This window comes from Odocoileus virginianus, chromosome 9, assembly GCF_023699985.2.
Source record: "Odocoileus virginianus isolate 20LAN1187 ecotype Illinois chromosome 9, Ovbor_1.2, whole genome shotgun sequence".
Classification (NCBI taxonomy): domain Eukaryota; kingdom Metazoa; phylum Chordata; class Mammalia; order Artiodactyla; family Cervidae; genus Odocoileus; species Odocoileus virginianus.
In genome coordinates this window covers 56,234,056-56,250,442 of record NC_069682.1, presented here as the reverse complement: position 1 = coordinate 56,250,442, position 16,387 = coordinate 56,234,056, and the positions used below count along the sequence as shown (strand labels likewise).

The window sequence follows — 16,387 nt, the reverse complement described above, 5'->3', positions numbered from 1 at the left end:
TAAGCATAATGGACTTCATTTGAAGACAGTGGTTGAAATTTCTGCAGTAAAACTCAGATATTCCTAGAGTCCAAAGCATGTGATGTAGAGGAAAACTATTATCAGTAACACTTACTGGCACTGTACCACAGTTCTTGATGGCATCTTTGAAGCACACTGAGCTTCCTTGTGCAGAGGCAATATACTTACTGTTAAGAATTACGGCCATCAACATATTAATCATCAGGATTAAAACACACCCTATGATAATTTTTGAAGACTGCCTATAAACACTTACATGCTATGAAAATCACATATGGACAAATATAAAATGTAACATATAGGAGCTGCAGCTTTACTGAGTTTTCAAATTGCTACCTTTTGTATCTGAGTATCAAAATAATTTTATCACAAAATGTACAACCCGATCAATTATATAAGTACATACTATGCTGGGACAAGATATGCAAAAATCCAGAGGAGACTGCACAGAGGATTAGAAGGGCAAATATAGCTGTTCAGGCAGACTGCAACTGTTCAGAATGGAATTGGGGCTGAATTCCATGTTACACATGGCTGGTCTCATGATAAGGGCAAATGTTTTAAGGTTTTAATTTTGCTTCTCATCAGAAAGAGGACACCTTTCTGGAGAACTGTTTTATCCATCAGTATCATCATGGGACAACATCCTCTGACCTCAAAAATTCTTTTATATAAGAGTCTAGTGTTTTCAAACTCTCTCAAGTATTAATTCTCACCTAACTGCAAAGCCTTTAGCTGAGCAAGCTAATAGGTAACTCTTTGTTACCAGCTTTATATGTATCAGAGAAAAAAATAAGAGATTGAAATGATTTTTAAATGATAACCCAACAAAACTGTTAATTTGCCAAAGCCAATAACCTGTTTCTTTTCTGTAGAAGAAAACAAAAATTGGGTTCAATCTTGAGATTTATAAATGCAGTCAGGGAATTTCTGATGTAAATTACTCAACAAATCCACCACAGTCGGCCCTTTGGATGAGAACAGTGAAGTGAATGGAAATGATTACCCCCATTCCACCACATGTGACTCGTAATCCCAGTACTCTCGGGGTCTGTGTGTGTTCACATCTGTGTAAACTCTGGCTCTGCTTGGCACGGGTCCCGACATGTCAGACAGGTTGGCGGACAAAGCTGGACTTGCTATCTGGAGAACTGGCAGTCACTGTGTTGAGAGGCAGCTGGGGATAAGACCTTGTTTCAGACCTGTTTTCTTCAAACTGCAGAAACAAAACACATAAAGGCCAAGGAACCATTTTTAAAAAGCATATGGGAAGAAAAAAAGTTATCTTACAGTAATGGTCTCAAGTATACCTCAGGCTCTCTACTGGTTAACCAATGAATGTATCCCAACTGTGCCAATCAGTATTTCCTAAAACATGGGGAAAAAAGTAAAACAACAGAACTCCAAGAAACATATCTAAGCCTACACTGGCCCTGATCCTATCCTACAAAGTAGCCTGTTACCTCTTCATCAAAAGCTTGGATGCTCTTGCAGTCTGAAAGCGAAAAATGGCATTGAGGATACACCCATCAGCATTACTACTATTTACACATTCTATTTACACAAAAAGCTTTCTTTTCAACAGTTTTCTACAGCTCAAGGAGGGGTGATAAACAGCTCTAGAATGGTGGCAAAGTTGAGTACCAACCTTAGTCTTACTCTAATATTTGATGAAACCAGGAAGGGAATAAACACTTGTTCTCATACATCAAAGTTCAATGTTATCTTATTATTTGGGGAGCCTTATGTAATAATTGATAGGCACGTGATCACCAATTGAGAAATACACTTCATTAAAGAAAAAAAAACAAACAGTAATTTCCTCCTGATTTATTTAATATACGAGCAAGCGTAATACAAATTCGTAGAAGACAGTAATATACATTGGTTGAACTAACACAAAATTTTATACCCAGGAAAAGGCGGTGAAATTTCAGAAGTGTGCTTTCTACCAAACCAGTAAAAAATGAAGTCTCCTCCATCACCAACTACTCCAATCTAGTTATCTTCTTTCTCGAAGAGTCCTATAGCATTTCTTGATTCCCTTTACTCTGCATTTAATTACAAATGTATTGCGGGAACCTCCCTCTGTTTGTTTGATGGGACACTGTCCAATGCATAAATCTGAATAAACACAATCATATTTTTAAAAAATGTAATGAGTCTCCAGGCCATGCATATTTCAGCCTAGATTGTGTAACCTCAATCTAATTACAAGGAAAACACAAATAGAAAATGAGGAAGCTTCTATTTAAAAAAGTCAGCAGTGGGGAATAATATATTGTGCTCTCCAAAAATGTAAATATTATAAAAGATAAAGAAAGGCTAAAGAGACATGGCAACTATATACAATGTCCTACCCTAGACTAGACTGTATCGTGTAATAGAGGGGGAGAAATGCTATAAAAAACAATACTATCAGGTCAAATGACAAAACTGGAATTTAGACAGGTATGTACACAAGTACTTACACATGATAAAGCAAATGGGGTAACATGTCCTTTGTACTATTTTTATTTTGCGGAAACATTTTTAAAAACTATTGTAAAATATATATAAAATTTATCAACTTAAACATTTTTAAGCATACAGTTAAAAGGCATTAAGTACTTTCACATTCTTGTCCAATCATCACATCATCCATCCTCAGAAATTTTCACCGTGCCAAACTGAAGTTCCGTACCCATTAAACACCAACTCCCTCATCCCCGAGCGCCTAATAACCACCATTCTATTCTCTCAGTCCGACTACTCTAGGTAACTTATACAACTGGAATGGTAGAATACTTGTCCTTTTACATTTGGCTCATTTTTTCATTTAGTATGTCTTCAAGGTTCATCCATGTTGTAGCATATGCCAGAATTTCGTTCCTCTTTAAGGCTGAATATCTCCATTGTATGTATTTTGTCTATCCAATCATTCATTAATAGACACGAGTTGTTTCTACCTTTAGGCTATTGTGAATAATGCTGCTAGAAAAAGTGATGCACAAATATCTTCCGGAGTTTCTGCTTTCAATTCTTCTGGGTGGAATTGTAGATCATATGGCAATGCTATGTTTAATTTTTTGAGGAACCAGCACACTCTTTTCCATAGTGGCGGCATCATTTTATATTCCCATCAGCAATGCACAAAGATTCCAACTTCTCCATATCCTCTCCATGTAATGGTTTTTTAAAAAAACAGCAGTCATCTTAACAGGTATAAAGTGCTATCTCATTGTGATTTTTGACTGGTACTTTCCTAATGATTAGTGATACTGAGCACTTTTTCAGGTGTTTATCGGTCATTTATCTTCTTCAGAGATGACTATGCAAGTATTTTATTTAACTGTTTATTTGGGGCGGGGTTGAGATGCAGAATTTCCTTATATATTTTGGATATATCAAATATCAGATATATTATTTGCAAATATTTTCTCACATTATGTGGTTTGTCTTTAAAAAAAAAAAATTTTATTTACTTATTTTTGGCCGTGATGGGTCTCGGTTGCTGTGGTCTTTTTCTCTAGTCGCAGTCCACGGGCTTCTCTGTGCAGTGGCTTCTCTTGTTGCTGAGCATCAGCTCTGGAGCACAGGCTCAGTAGTTGTGGCGCATGGGCTTATTCACCCCGTGGCAAGTGGGATCTTTCCAGACCAGGGATCGAAACCTGCAACTCCTGGGTTGCATGTGGGTTCTTTACCACTGAGCCATCAGAGTAGCCCTGTGGTTTGTCTTTTTAAGATGTTGATTATATCCTTTGATGCACAAAACTTTCAAAATTTTGATGAAGTCTAACTTGTCTCTTTTGTCTTGTCTGTGCTTTTGATGTCCTATCTGTACTATCTTTATTTTGGTCTCATGTAAATTTGAAGTTACTTCCAAATAAAAAAGTTTTTAAAAAATGAGCATTAGAAAACTGAGGCTCATTTACCTCAGAGGAAAATTTACCTACAATCACACAGCTACTTAATAGCAGAATAAGGACCAGAAACCAAACTTCTGTTTCTTGTGATAGCAACTTATTTTTGCCATGTAATCATAAATTAGTTAGAGAACAAAAGCTAATGTCTACAGGCATTCATGATGTGCTTTACGTGAATATTTCATAATCCTTACCACATAAGGAAATGGTAAGGAAAGGTTACTATTCTTTCCAATTTACAGGATGAGGAGAATGAAGTGAAGAAAGATTAAGTAACTTGTCAAAGGACACACAGTTAGAAGGAGCTGGCAACGTTCAACCAGACTACAAATCGAGAGATAATTGTATTCACCTCTTATGTTTGTGGTGAGGATCCAATAAGCTAATAAAATGTCTAGAACTCATATTTGAGAGCTCAATGAAACTCATTTACAGCAATCTGCATGTTCTCTCCAATTTGTCTCCTTATACCTAGTTTCAGTGGCTTAAAGCTTTAGAGGAAGAGCATGAGAGACCAGAGCAGGGGTTAACCATATACTCCAGAAGCGTGACAGACAGTGATACTCCCACTCCTCCCACAATGCACGAGACCAAAAGATCCATGTGTCTACTTATGGATTCTCCCATTCATGAAACCCAATATAACCACCACTGTTGACCTCTGGTGGCCTATAAGTATACAATTTATATGGCCAGAAAACAACAACATAGTTCAGATAGTTATTAAAAAGTGGACCAAAACTGCCTTTAAAATATTTCCAAATTATTTCTTTGGTTTTATAAAACAACTTGAGTGGTAATAACCCAATTTATCTTTATCTCATATCAGTTAATTATAAACAGACACACATACCCCAAACAAGCAAAAAACCAGAAAGCAGACACTTATTTTAAGTTTCCTTTTTCCCAAAGAAACAAGGTCATTTGTGCTTTAGGGCTGTTGGTCTCTCTGGTGACTATTATCCCTGCACTAAAAGCAGCAAAAGACACTAGGGAGATGAGTAAAGGTGTGTGTATGTGCACAAACAGCCCAAACAGTAGAGACAGCAGCATTAAGCCAGAAGAAATACTGTCCCAGGAATTTATAAATTATAATGATACCAGATACTTTTAAATTCTTACCTTCTTCTCTGCAACAGTATTTCCCTCTTCAGTCTCTATATTCCTTTAAAATTTACTCTTTCTGTTGATATTCTATACCTATAAGACGACCTTTAACTGTGGGTCTCAAAGCTCTTCCCCTATGAACTTAACAAGTTTACAAAATCAGCATAAATTTAATAACTGGGGTTAGATGCAACAGGGTGATGAAACAAGCAGTCAAGTCCTGAGTTCAAATCCCTAATTGGCTGCAGGACCTCTACTGGGCTTCTTCCAGCTTTGATTCATCACTTACAAAACTTGCCTAATTGCACTTGCTCAAGTGAGATGTTCTTCCAAAAAGGGCTCAGAAACACCAAATACAATGTAAATTAACACTGAATGATTACTGTACCATTGCTCCTTTGTGAAAACTAATAAGCAGAAGCCTAGCCTTAAAAGGCTGTGGTCTTCAGTTTTAGTTTTCTTCACTTCATTTACAAAAATTATAGGAGCTGAGGTTAACTCCCAGCCTCTGAGGGCCAACTTATGGGTGGACACGCCATTACAAAATGAGACCTCATTTCTCCATGGAAATCATCTGACTCACATGGAAAATATTCCCCAACTCCTTTAACAGACCAAGTATCAATCACACACTTACCAGCAAGTCCTCAGCTCTCATACGGCCTTGGTATTCTCTGAGGAGAGCAGAGCAAGCCTACTCACTAATGAAACCCCTGAAATCTTCAAATACCTGTTTAACTGACATTTGCAGCTTTGTGCCTCATCAACAGGGACCTGATTTATTATGAACAGGGGAATTTGATCCTCCATGGGGAGGACAACTGGTTGTTTTGCAGCAACCCAAAGCAGTACTTCACTTTATTGTCATGCATACCAAGTGATGTGCTTAGAATAAGAGTCATTCACATGAATTTCAAATAGCTGGCCTTCGTTAATTATGCGGGGAGAAGAAAATGGGTGTGTGTGCATGTGTATATTCATGAACTACATAGCCCAGCAACTTCAGGTTAAGTAAAATGGTACAAGGAGGGGTGAGGGAGGGTGATGGAATGGAGTAAGAGGGGACGTGAAGATGGAAAAAAGAAGATAAACATTATTCTACTCAGAAATACTACTTCACTTGCACCTCTGTAAATGTGTATGGATATTCACACGCTCTATACAGTCAGCAAAACAAGACCAGGTGCTGACGGTGGCTCACATCATGAACTCCTTATTGCAAAATTCAGGCGTAAACTGAAGAAAGCAGGGAAAACCACTAGGCCACTCAGCTATGACCTAAGTCAAATCTCATGAATATACAGCAGAAGTGAAGAAGTGAAGTCGCTCAATCGTGTCCAACTCTCTGCGACCCCGTGGACTGTAGCCCACCAGGCTCCTCCATCCATGGGATTCTCCAGGCAAGAATACTGGAGTGGGCTGCCATTTAGTGGAGGGGATGAACAGATTCAAGAGATTAGAACTGGTAGACCGAGTGCCTGAAGAACTATGGACGGAGGTCCATAACACTGTACAGGGGGTGGTGACCAAAACCATCCCAAAGAAAAGCAAAAGGGCAAAATGGTTGTCTGAGGCGGCCTTACAAATAGCTGAGAAAAGAAGTGAAAGGCAAAGGAGAAATGGAAAGACATATCCAACTGAAGGCAGAGTTTCAGAGAAAAGCAAGGAGATAAGAGAGACTTCTTAAGTGAATAGTGCAAAGAATTAGAGGAAAACCCAGAATGGGAAAGACTAGAGATCTCTTCAAGAAAATCAGAGATCCCAAGGAAACATTTCACGCAAAAATACACAGAAGAACTACACAAAAAAGGTCCTAAAGATCTGGATAACCACATGGTGTGGTCACTCATCAGAGCCAGGCATCTAGGACAGTGAAGTCAAGTGACCTTATAAAGCATTATTATGAATAAAACTAGCGGAAGTGATGGAATTCCAGCTGAGCTATTTCAAATCCTAAAAGATGATGCTGTTTAAAGTACTGCACTCAATATGTCAGCAAACTTGGAAAACTCAGCAGTGGCCACAGGACTGCAAACAGTTAGTGTTTATTCCAATCCCAAAGAAAGGCAATGCCAAAGAATGTTCAAACTACTGTACAACTGTGGTCATTTCACATGCTAGTAAGGTAATGCTCAAAATCCTTCATGCTAGGCTTCAGCAGTACATGAACAGAGAACTTCCAGATGTAGAACCTAGATTTAGAAAGGGCAGAGGAACAAGAGATCAAACTGCCAATATCTCTTGGATCACAGAAAAAGCAAGGGAATTCCAGATAAACATCTACTTCTGCTTCACTGACTATGCTAAGGCCTTTGTGTGAAAAATTCTTCAAGAAATGGGAATACCAGACTTACTTGTCTCCTGAGAAACCTGTATGTAGGTCAAGAAGCAATAGTGAGAACCAGACAGGGAACCATGGACTGGTTCAAAACTGGGAAAGGAGTGTGTCAAGGCTGTATACTGTCACACTGCTTATTTAACTTATATGCAGAGTACATCATGCAAAATGCTGGGCTCAATGAATTCCAAGCTGGAATCTACATTGCCGGGAGAAATAGCAACCTCAGATATGCAGAAAATATCACTCTAATGGCAGAAAGTGAAGAGGAACTAAACAGCCTCTCGATGCGCGTGAAAGAATAGAGTGAAAAAGCTGGCTTAAAACTCAACATACAATGCAAAACTTAGAATCTATATAATAAAAAGACATTATCTTACTATCTACACATTTAAAAATTTTCTTCTGTTGAAGGGGAACATAAGGGAAAACCTTTAAATCAACCATATTTTAAAATGTGTGACACAGTAAGACAAAAGCTACCTACAAATTGATATGCTGAAGTGCAGCAATCCAATGGAAAAATGGGCAAAGGATTTGAGCAGGAAGAGCAATGCCTCTAAAATATAGGGAGAGGTCCTTATTCTCATAGGAGAAGAAATACAAGTTAAAACTACAATGAGGGCTTCCCTGGCGGCTCAGTGGTAAAGAATCCGCCTGCCAATTCAGGAGACACGCTTCGATCCCTGATCCGGGAAGATCCCATCCTCCCATGTGCCGCGGGGTAACTAAACCCTGCGTCACACTGAGCCTGTGTTTCAGAACCTGGGGGCCACAACCTCCGAGCCACGTCCCTCCGCTGCTGAAGCCTGCTCACCCCGGAGCCTATGCTCCGCAACAGGGGACGCTGCCACGATGAGACACCCACGCACTGCGACTGGAGCAGCGCCCACTCTCCCAAACTGGAGAAAAGCCCACCCAGCACAGCCAAAAAGAAATAAAAGTGAATTTTTAAAAGCAAAAAAAAAAAAAAAAAAAAAAAACCTCAACATACAAAAAACTAGGATTATGGCATCCAGTCCTAACACTTCATGGCAAATAGATGGGGAAAAACTGGAAACTGTTTACAGATTTTATTTTCTTGGGCTCCAAAATCACTGGGGCTGGTGACTGCAGTCATGAAATTAAAAGATGCATGCTCCTTAGAAGAAAAGCTCTGACAAACCTAGATAGCATAAAGCAGAGATATCCCTTTGCTGACAAAGGTCTGTCTAGTCAAAGCTATGGTTTTTCCTGTAGTCATGTAGAGACATCTCTAAGTTGGGCCACAGAGAAGCATGAGCGCTGAAGAACTGATGCTTCTGAATTGTGGTGGTGGAGAAGACTCTTGAGAATTCCCTATACAGCAAGGAGATCAAACCAGTCAATCCTAAGATTTCCCTGGTGATAAGGCAGTTAAGAATCCGCCTTCCAATGTAGTGGATGTAGGTTCCATCCCTGGTCGGGGAAGATCCACATTCTGTGGGTCAACTAAGCCTGTGTGCCATACCACAGACCCAGCAGAGCCAAAAATAAAATAAATAAAAATAACTAATTTAGGGTTAAAACAAACAAAACCACCAGTCAATCCTGAAGGACATCATCTCTGATTATTCACTGGGAGGACTGATGCTGAAGCTCCAATATCTTGGCCACCTGATGCTGGGACTCATTGAAAAAGACCCTGTTACTGGGAAAAACTGAGGGCAAAAGGAGAAGAGGCGACAGAGGATGAGATGGTTGGATGGCATCACTAACTCTAAGGACATGGGTATGAGCAAACTCTAGGAGACAGTGAAGGACAGGGATGCCTGGCATGCTCCAGTTCATGAGGCTGCAAAGAGTTGGACATGACTTAGCAACTGAACATTTACATGCAGCCTAACAAGAAAGAAATACAGGGATGGGCTAAATCTCTCAACTACAGATTTGGTTCTTTCAGACATTCCTTTGTTCATCCCTTTAACTATATGAGCATCTACTATGAAAAAGTAGTGTGCTAGGCTGTGGGAATATAATAATGAGCAAGGCAGAACAGGGTGAGATGATTATCCCTTTAAGATTTTATCTGCAGATTAAGGACAATGGAAATTCATTGAAGAGTTTTATGCAGACAAGTGACCTGTATGTTCATTTTGAGTAAGTTTATTCTGGCTGGTGTGAGACAGGCAGAGAGAATACATTCAGGGAAACAGAAAAGTTATCAACAGTAGCCTATGTGAGAGAGATGATGAAAGCCTGACCTATGGTGGTAGCAATGGAGATAAAAGAACCAATTATGATGAACAAAATTTATGGTGTAAAATCAACAGCTCTGGGTAGACTGGATTAATGCTGTAAGGAGTGGAAGTGACTTTCAGATGTCTGGCTAGGGAGACTGTTGACGCCATTCAGAGAGATAGAAAACATTGTGGAAGAGAGCTCACCAAGTCAGGTTTTGAATGTAAGGTTAAAATGGTTCTTTGACATGTTAAAAAGAGAACTGAACAGGTATTACAAGTGTGGAGCTAAAAGTTCTCCAGCTTTAAAATATCTACCCCCCACCTCTCCCCTAGAATCCTGTGGCAGGCATTTCTTTTCCTAATCTACAGGTAAGAAAACAGCCTAAGTAAATTCAGCAGCTTTACCAAGAACATCCAGTAGAGATGGAGCTGGGATTCAAAGCCAAGATGACTGGCCTCCAAGGTGTCTTTACATTCCTATCGAACTTAACACTTCCTACATCATATGGTAGTCTTCAAACTTTAATTTCCTTATTAGACCTTTAGCTCCTTGAAGTCAAGATTCATTATCTAATCCATCTTTTTACATTACAGCACAAGCCCAAGGCATTGCATTTTGTAGGATGTTCAGTAAATATTATTCATCAATCAAATCAATGTTGGTTTTTTACCCAAAAACTGAAACATAAATGAAGTTGCCTCCAAAAAGCAGGGTATCCTGAAACACTTCAGTCATCTGGTACATAACTAGAAAAACTAAAAGACTAACTCAAGGGCTCTTGAGTAATTCTTCCTTCCACTCTCTCCCCCTTCACAATACAGCTTTTTTCTATCAAATGACAGGGCCACAGTTAAAATTTGTCTTTCTCTCACACAACAATTAGAATTAAGAGAATACTAAGAAATTTAGTTTAGCAATTTTTACAATGGCTTATCTGAAAAGTCAGGGAAATTGCTTGATTTCTGAAGGTCAATTCTATCTGCCATTCACAATCAAGTGTACCTTTAAAAAAATATAACTTACAGAAGAAGCATCACCTTTCCTTTTAATTTCTGTTTTAAATGACCTTACTTAGTCCTTACTGTCCCCATGTAATGTATAATAGATGCAACTTTTGTGGTTAACAATTTCAGATCACTTCTATTTTAAAAGCCCTCAGACTAACTGAAGACATGGCTAAGTTTTGTCTGTTCAAAGGTTAGCCTAATAAAAGTCAATTAATCAACTATGAAAAGTTATCTTGTCAACAAGTTTCCCTACTAAAGCCAGACTACACCTACAATCAAAGCCAATTACATGGCTCTGACTGATCTATTCTTTAATAAAATGCAAGGAAATGAAAACTTCATTAAATCATCAGGCTAAAATATATACTGTCAAAATCATAAGCTTATTGACATAAATATAACAGAACTAATTACTTTCAATAAAAACTCCTTTTGCCCTCTTCAGCCACTCTCTCCCTCTAATCTCTTCTACTCCATGTGATTTCTGTTTCAATCTGGTAACTAAAAAAGAAAATTAGAGGCTTAGTAAATGGTCCAATATCAGAAAACTGCATAAGTCTAACCAGTTATTTGTGCTAAATATATTTTTATGCATCAATTTTCTAGTATGAGAACTGGAAAAGATTATTCTGAAACTTTCAACAATTTTCAAGCCGTGAAACAGTTCTAGGTCTTTTAACCGTAATTATTTACTGAGGGTCTCCATCTTAAAAAAAATAAAAATTGCCCCTTCCATCCCTAGATCAACCATGGTGAACCGACAAGAGCTCATACTCATCCAGACAGAACAAAGATGAGTTCTACCGTAAAGAATGAGGAATGTGCTTATACTGCATTGACTACAAGATTTAGGACTACTCGTTTAGAGGAAAAGCAGTTGTATGAGGAAAAAACAGCTTTGAAGTAGTGGCAGAGAATGACCTCTTCTCAGCAACCAGGCAGCATAAACTAGTGAGAAGATTTGCGGAACAAACTATGTATATGTTTTTGCCTTGTTGTAGAAGCAAAAGCAAACATTTATTTAGTCATACAAACTTGTCCTTTCCTCTTTCAAAGTAGCACTGTTTAGAAGGCCAAATGAACACCAAAAAAGCCTAAGTAGTCAATACTATCTGAAATTACTTGTTTCAAATGTCCACAGTTGCTCTTAATTTCCAATTATCTACTCCTTTCACATCAAGAGCAGAATGTTCACTCATTAAGCATTTATCTAATACTTACTATGTACCAGGAAAACATGTTTGATTGCCAGGAAGGGATCTTTTCTCTAGGCCCTAGAGAATAAAGAGAAAGTAACTCTGCCCTCCAACGAAGAAAACAGACCATTACAATCGCAAGCTATAAGTACTTGAAAGAATAAAGTCAGGGTGCGCTTGCAGGAAGTGAAGGGAACTCCAGTCACCCACCAATCCATTACCATGCATTCAATAAATATCTGTGGGGTAACGCAATGTTTGGGAAAGGCAGTCAGGGAACAAATAACACCTATACTCAGTTTTGAAACACGCGCAGGAATTATTCAGATGAAAAACACCACAAGAAATCACAAAGCCCTTCTTTAAGCAAGTTAGGAATTTTAAAGACTATAATTTGTATCCCCAAATGACCAAAAGCTGGCACACACTGTAGTCCTCTATAAGAAGCATATCAGATCAACAATCTTTTAATATCTGATCTAGAAAACACCAGTGCACTCTACTCCACTGTTACTGTGTGTGCCTCTCTCCTCTGCCCTGAAACAATGATTAATTCATAACCATTCCACCTGAGATCTCATTCTCTTTCCTTTTCTACTCCTCAAACAAATCAGTTCTACTGTAGAGGTGCAGAGGTCACAAAGGAAAACGCCTAGAAACGCCAAGCAGCTGGAGTATGTAGATGATCCTTAAAAGTGTGACTGCTTCTCAGTTTTAAAAGTAAGAAATCAAGGTTTCTGCAGGTAACTCCTGTTTTCAGTAATGGCAGACCAGGTCAAGTTTCCTACAGAGAACCAAAGAGAATGGCTTTAACACCCCCCCCCCCACCCTCCCCCCTGCCATTTCCCTCTTACTCTGCTCATCTGTCTCACTTTTAAAATTTTTTTTTAAATTAGAGAATAATTGCTTTATAATAATGTGTTGGTTTCTGCCATACATCAACATGAATCAGCCATAGGTATACGTATGTCCCCTCTCTCCTGAACAACACCCTCATCTCCCTCCCCATTCCACCTTCAACGTTGTCACAGAGCAGTGGGTAGAGCTCCCTGTGTCAAACAGCAAATTCCCACTTGCTACCTATTTTACATAGGGTAATGTGCCTGTTTCCATGCTATTCTCACAATTCATTCCACCCCTTCTTTCCCCCACTGTGTCCACAAGCCTCTTCTTCACATCTGACAAACAAGCATAAAGACAAAAGTGAAGAGAAAATGAGAACTCAGAGAAGAAAGCAAACAGGGCAGCCCAAAGGGTCTTTGTTTGATCCCCTAAAATTAGAGCTTTGTTCTGACAGAAGGCAAAGCCCCAGGGTTCTGACAAGGTGAGGAGTCATAATAAATAATGAATAGATATTTATTATTAAAAATTTACTCATAATCAGTAAACAGGTAAATAAATAAATGGAAGGGAGGAGGGAAGGAATGAGGATAAAGACCCTTGTCACAATAAGCTGAGACTTGAGAGTCACAATCTTAGGGAGGAAGTGAACAGGAAGTAAAAGATCCAGGGAAGAGTTACAGTCCTATCTGTAGAGGGAATATCTGAGATGAAGCCTGTTTTTTTTTTAAAATGCCTTAGTACGTGGCTCATACAGCAGATACTTTATTATTACTACCATATAACAGGGAAGATAAAACCTACTTCTCATTTGCAAAGAGTATAAAGTTAACCCAGAATGGCTTTGACAAGTGTGTGTTATGTGCCTTTATTCCAACTCTTGCCAAGAAAGTCTTTTTTCTCTTTGAGCCCCTTTTAATGGTTATAAAGCAAAAAACAAAGCATGAAACAGTACTGATAAGGACAGAAAAGAAAAAAAGCTTTAAAAATTAAAAATAGGGATACTCAAAATGATGGCTTCACTTCTATCTCAATAAGGCTGTCTAAAGAGCTCAGACAGCAGTTAGCAGTTCAGGTTCAGACCATACCTTCTGGACTGGTGGTGGTTCAACCCCCAGTCCTGGGGTTCTCAAGGCAGCAGACTGCAACTTTGAACCTCGGTGCAGTTGAGGAGCCCAAGGATATTATTTTCTGTCGTTTTTAATTAACGTGACAACTCACAACTGAATACCAAGCAAAAACCAACATCCGAGACCATGTCTGAGGTGCCACTCATACTCTGCTGTAAAGGGCAGTTTTGAGGCACAATATCCGAAGCTTGGGTAGAAGTCATTCCTCCCCGCCCTTCAAAGTAGGCCCCACACACCATGGATGGAGGGGGCATGAGCCGGACTAGAGGCTAGGAGTCAAGGAAGCAACAAAGCAGGAACCCAGGGAAGGGTCTGTATCTCAGTCCTCAGTTCTGGTCCTGTCAACAGTGAAGACCCCACTGAAGACTTTGGAAGCAGAGAGGTAGGCAGATAAAGGCTTGTCTTTTATTGAATGAGTGATCTATGCAATTGCCAAGGCCACTATGTACAGAGAAGAGGGGGAGACCTTTATTTCTTGGTCTCTTCCTCCTTGGACAGAGTCTTGATTACTTCCTCCTTCTTGGCCTGGAGCCGCTCTTCATGGCGCTTGCGGGCTTCCTTGGTCTTAGACCTGCGGGTCTCAGCCTAGTCCGCCAGAAGCTTCTTGTGAGCCTTGTCTGCCTTCAGCTTGTGGATATGTTCCATGAGAATCCGCTTGTTTTTGAACACGTTACCCTTCACCTTCAGGTACAGGCTGTGATACATGTGGTGGTCAATCTTCTTAGATTCACGGTATCGTCTGAGCAGCCAGTGCACAGAATCCACCCCATCCAGGTTACCTTCTTGGGCATTCGAGCATTGGCAGTACCCTTTCGCTTACCTATACCCATATGCCTGCCCTTCCGGCGAGCCAAGGTGTTTTTCCGGCATCGAGCCCAGGAATGGACAGTCACAGGCTTCCAGATGATCAGCCCATCTTTGATCAGCTTCTGGATCTGCTGGTGGGAGTTGGTATTGGCGATTTCATTAGTCTCATTGGGGTCCAACCAGACCTTCTTTTTGCCACAACAAAGGGTGCTGGAGGCAAGCCTCTTCTGAAGTCTGAGCATACTCATGGCCATGGCCGCAGCAGCGAAAGGAAAGCTGAAGCCTGTTTTAAGGTGACCTCTAGATCACCAGTGTTCACAGATACCTTACATGAGCAGGTTCTCTGTAGAGAAAAGAACCTCGCTATGGGCTTCAAATGAATCTTACAAATAATTTTTCAAATACGACATCCAAGTTGTAACAGAGTAAGAACTAGAAGAAAAAGAACAGATAACAAAAAAACTCTAATAGACTTTTGATCTTAGACTCAAGGAAACAACTATGTTGACTACCCTTACAGAAATGAAATAAACTTCAGACTATCTGCAGAGAACAGAATATTTTAAAAAGAGCCAATTTCAGGGCTTCCCTGATGGTCAAGTGGTTAAGAATCCACCTGCCAATGCAGGGGACACAGGTTCGATCTCTGCTCTGGGAAAATCCCACATGCTGGGGAACACCCAAATGCCAGAACTTCTGAGCTCTTGTGCTGTAACTATTGAAGCCAGAGCACCTAGAGCTGCAACAAGAGCAGCCTATGCAATAAGAAGCCTGTACATGGCAATGAAGAGCAGCCCCCACTCGACACAACTAGAGAAAGCCCACATGTAGCAATGAAAACCCTGAGCAACCACACAAAAAAGTGAGATACACTATATATCAAAATAGTCAAATTAAAAAAAAAAAGACAGCACCAAAAGTTGGTGAGGATATAACAGAAATTAATTAGAGCAAAAGAAACTGACTTCTGATGAGAATACAACATGGTATGAAAAAAATTTGGTCACTGATTACAAAGTTATATAAACACTTACCATAAACTCAGCATTCCCCCCCAGGTATTTACTCAAGTGAATGTATGTTCACACAAAAACCTGTATACAAATGTAGACAGCAGCTTTATTTATTAATTGCCAAAAAAAAAAAAAAAAAAAGGGAAACAACCAAGATGTCTAGGAGGTAAATGGATAAACAAATGGTACGTGTATTGTATAATCACACAATGGAAAACAAGTTATTGATTTGTACAACATGGATGAATATTAAATATATTTTGTTAAGGAGCCAGATCCAAAAAGCTAGATATTGTGTTTCCAATAAGACATACTGAAAAAGACAGAACAGGAATGACCAACACAAGGAAATGCAACTGTTCTGTTTACTATTAATTTGCTACTCTAAGTATTCTCAAAACCCACAGAACTGCCCATGACAAAGAGTGGACATTACTGGCTGCAAATTCCTAGCTCTGTCCACTGAGAGCACTCAGAAGCTGTGCTAATGAGCAGCAACAAGAGTAAGCAGCATCCAAACCTTGGTTTCTCAATACCTTTCTCCAATAAAAGGAATGAGGGCTCTTTAGAGAAATGGCTTAGTCTAGGATTGAGTCAAGGAAAATATAAGAAAAAGGACATAACTGGTAAAAATCGAAATACAGTCCACAATTTAATTTACAGAAATGTATCAGTGCTAATTTCTTAGTTTAATAAATGTCATGGTTATGTGATATGTTAACATTAGGGGAAGCTGGGTGAAGGGTATGTGAGGATTCTTTTCTTGCAACTCTTCTAAGTCTAAAATTATTTCCAATTAAAAGTTAAATACAGACAATACT

At 39.3% G+C, this 16,387-nt stretch overlaps 1 protein-coding gene and 1 pseudogene across 2 annotated transcripts in view; both read right to left on the bottom strand.

Annotated features, from left to right (window-relative positions):
- Positions 1–16,387, bottom strand: part of CSNK2A1 (casein kinase 2 alpha 1) — a 54,185-nt gene that overhangs the window by 20,687 nt on the left and 17,111 nt on the right. For both annotated transcript variants that reach the window (XM_020900872.2, XM_020900871.2), the window contains one exon: positions 1,028–1,237. In XM_020900872.2, coding sequence (XP_020756531.1) covers positions 1,028–1,128 — 101 coding nt within the window. In that variant the 5' untranslated portion in view covers positions 1,129–1,237. The remainder of the gene's footprint in view (positions 1–1,027; positions 1,238–16,387) is intronic.
- Positions 14,111–14,822, bottom strand: LOC110141841 (large ribosomal subunit protein eL19-like; annotated as a pseudogene).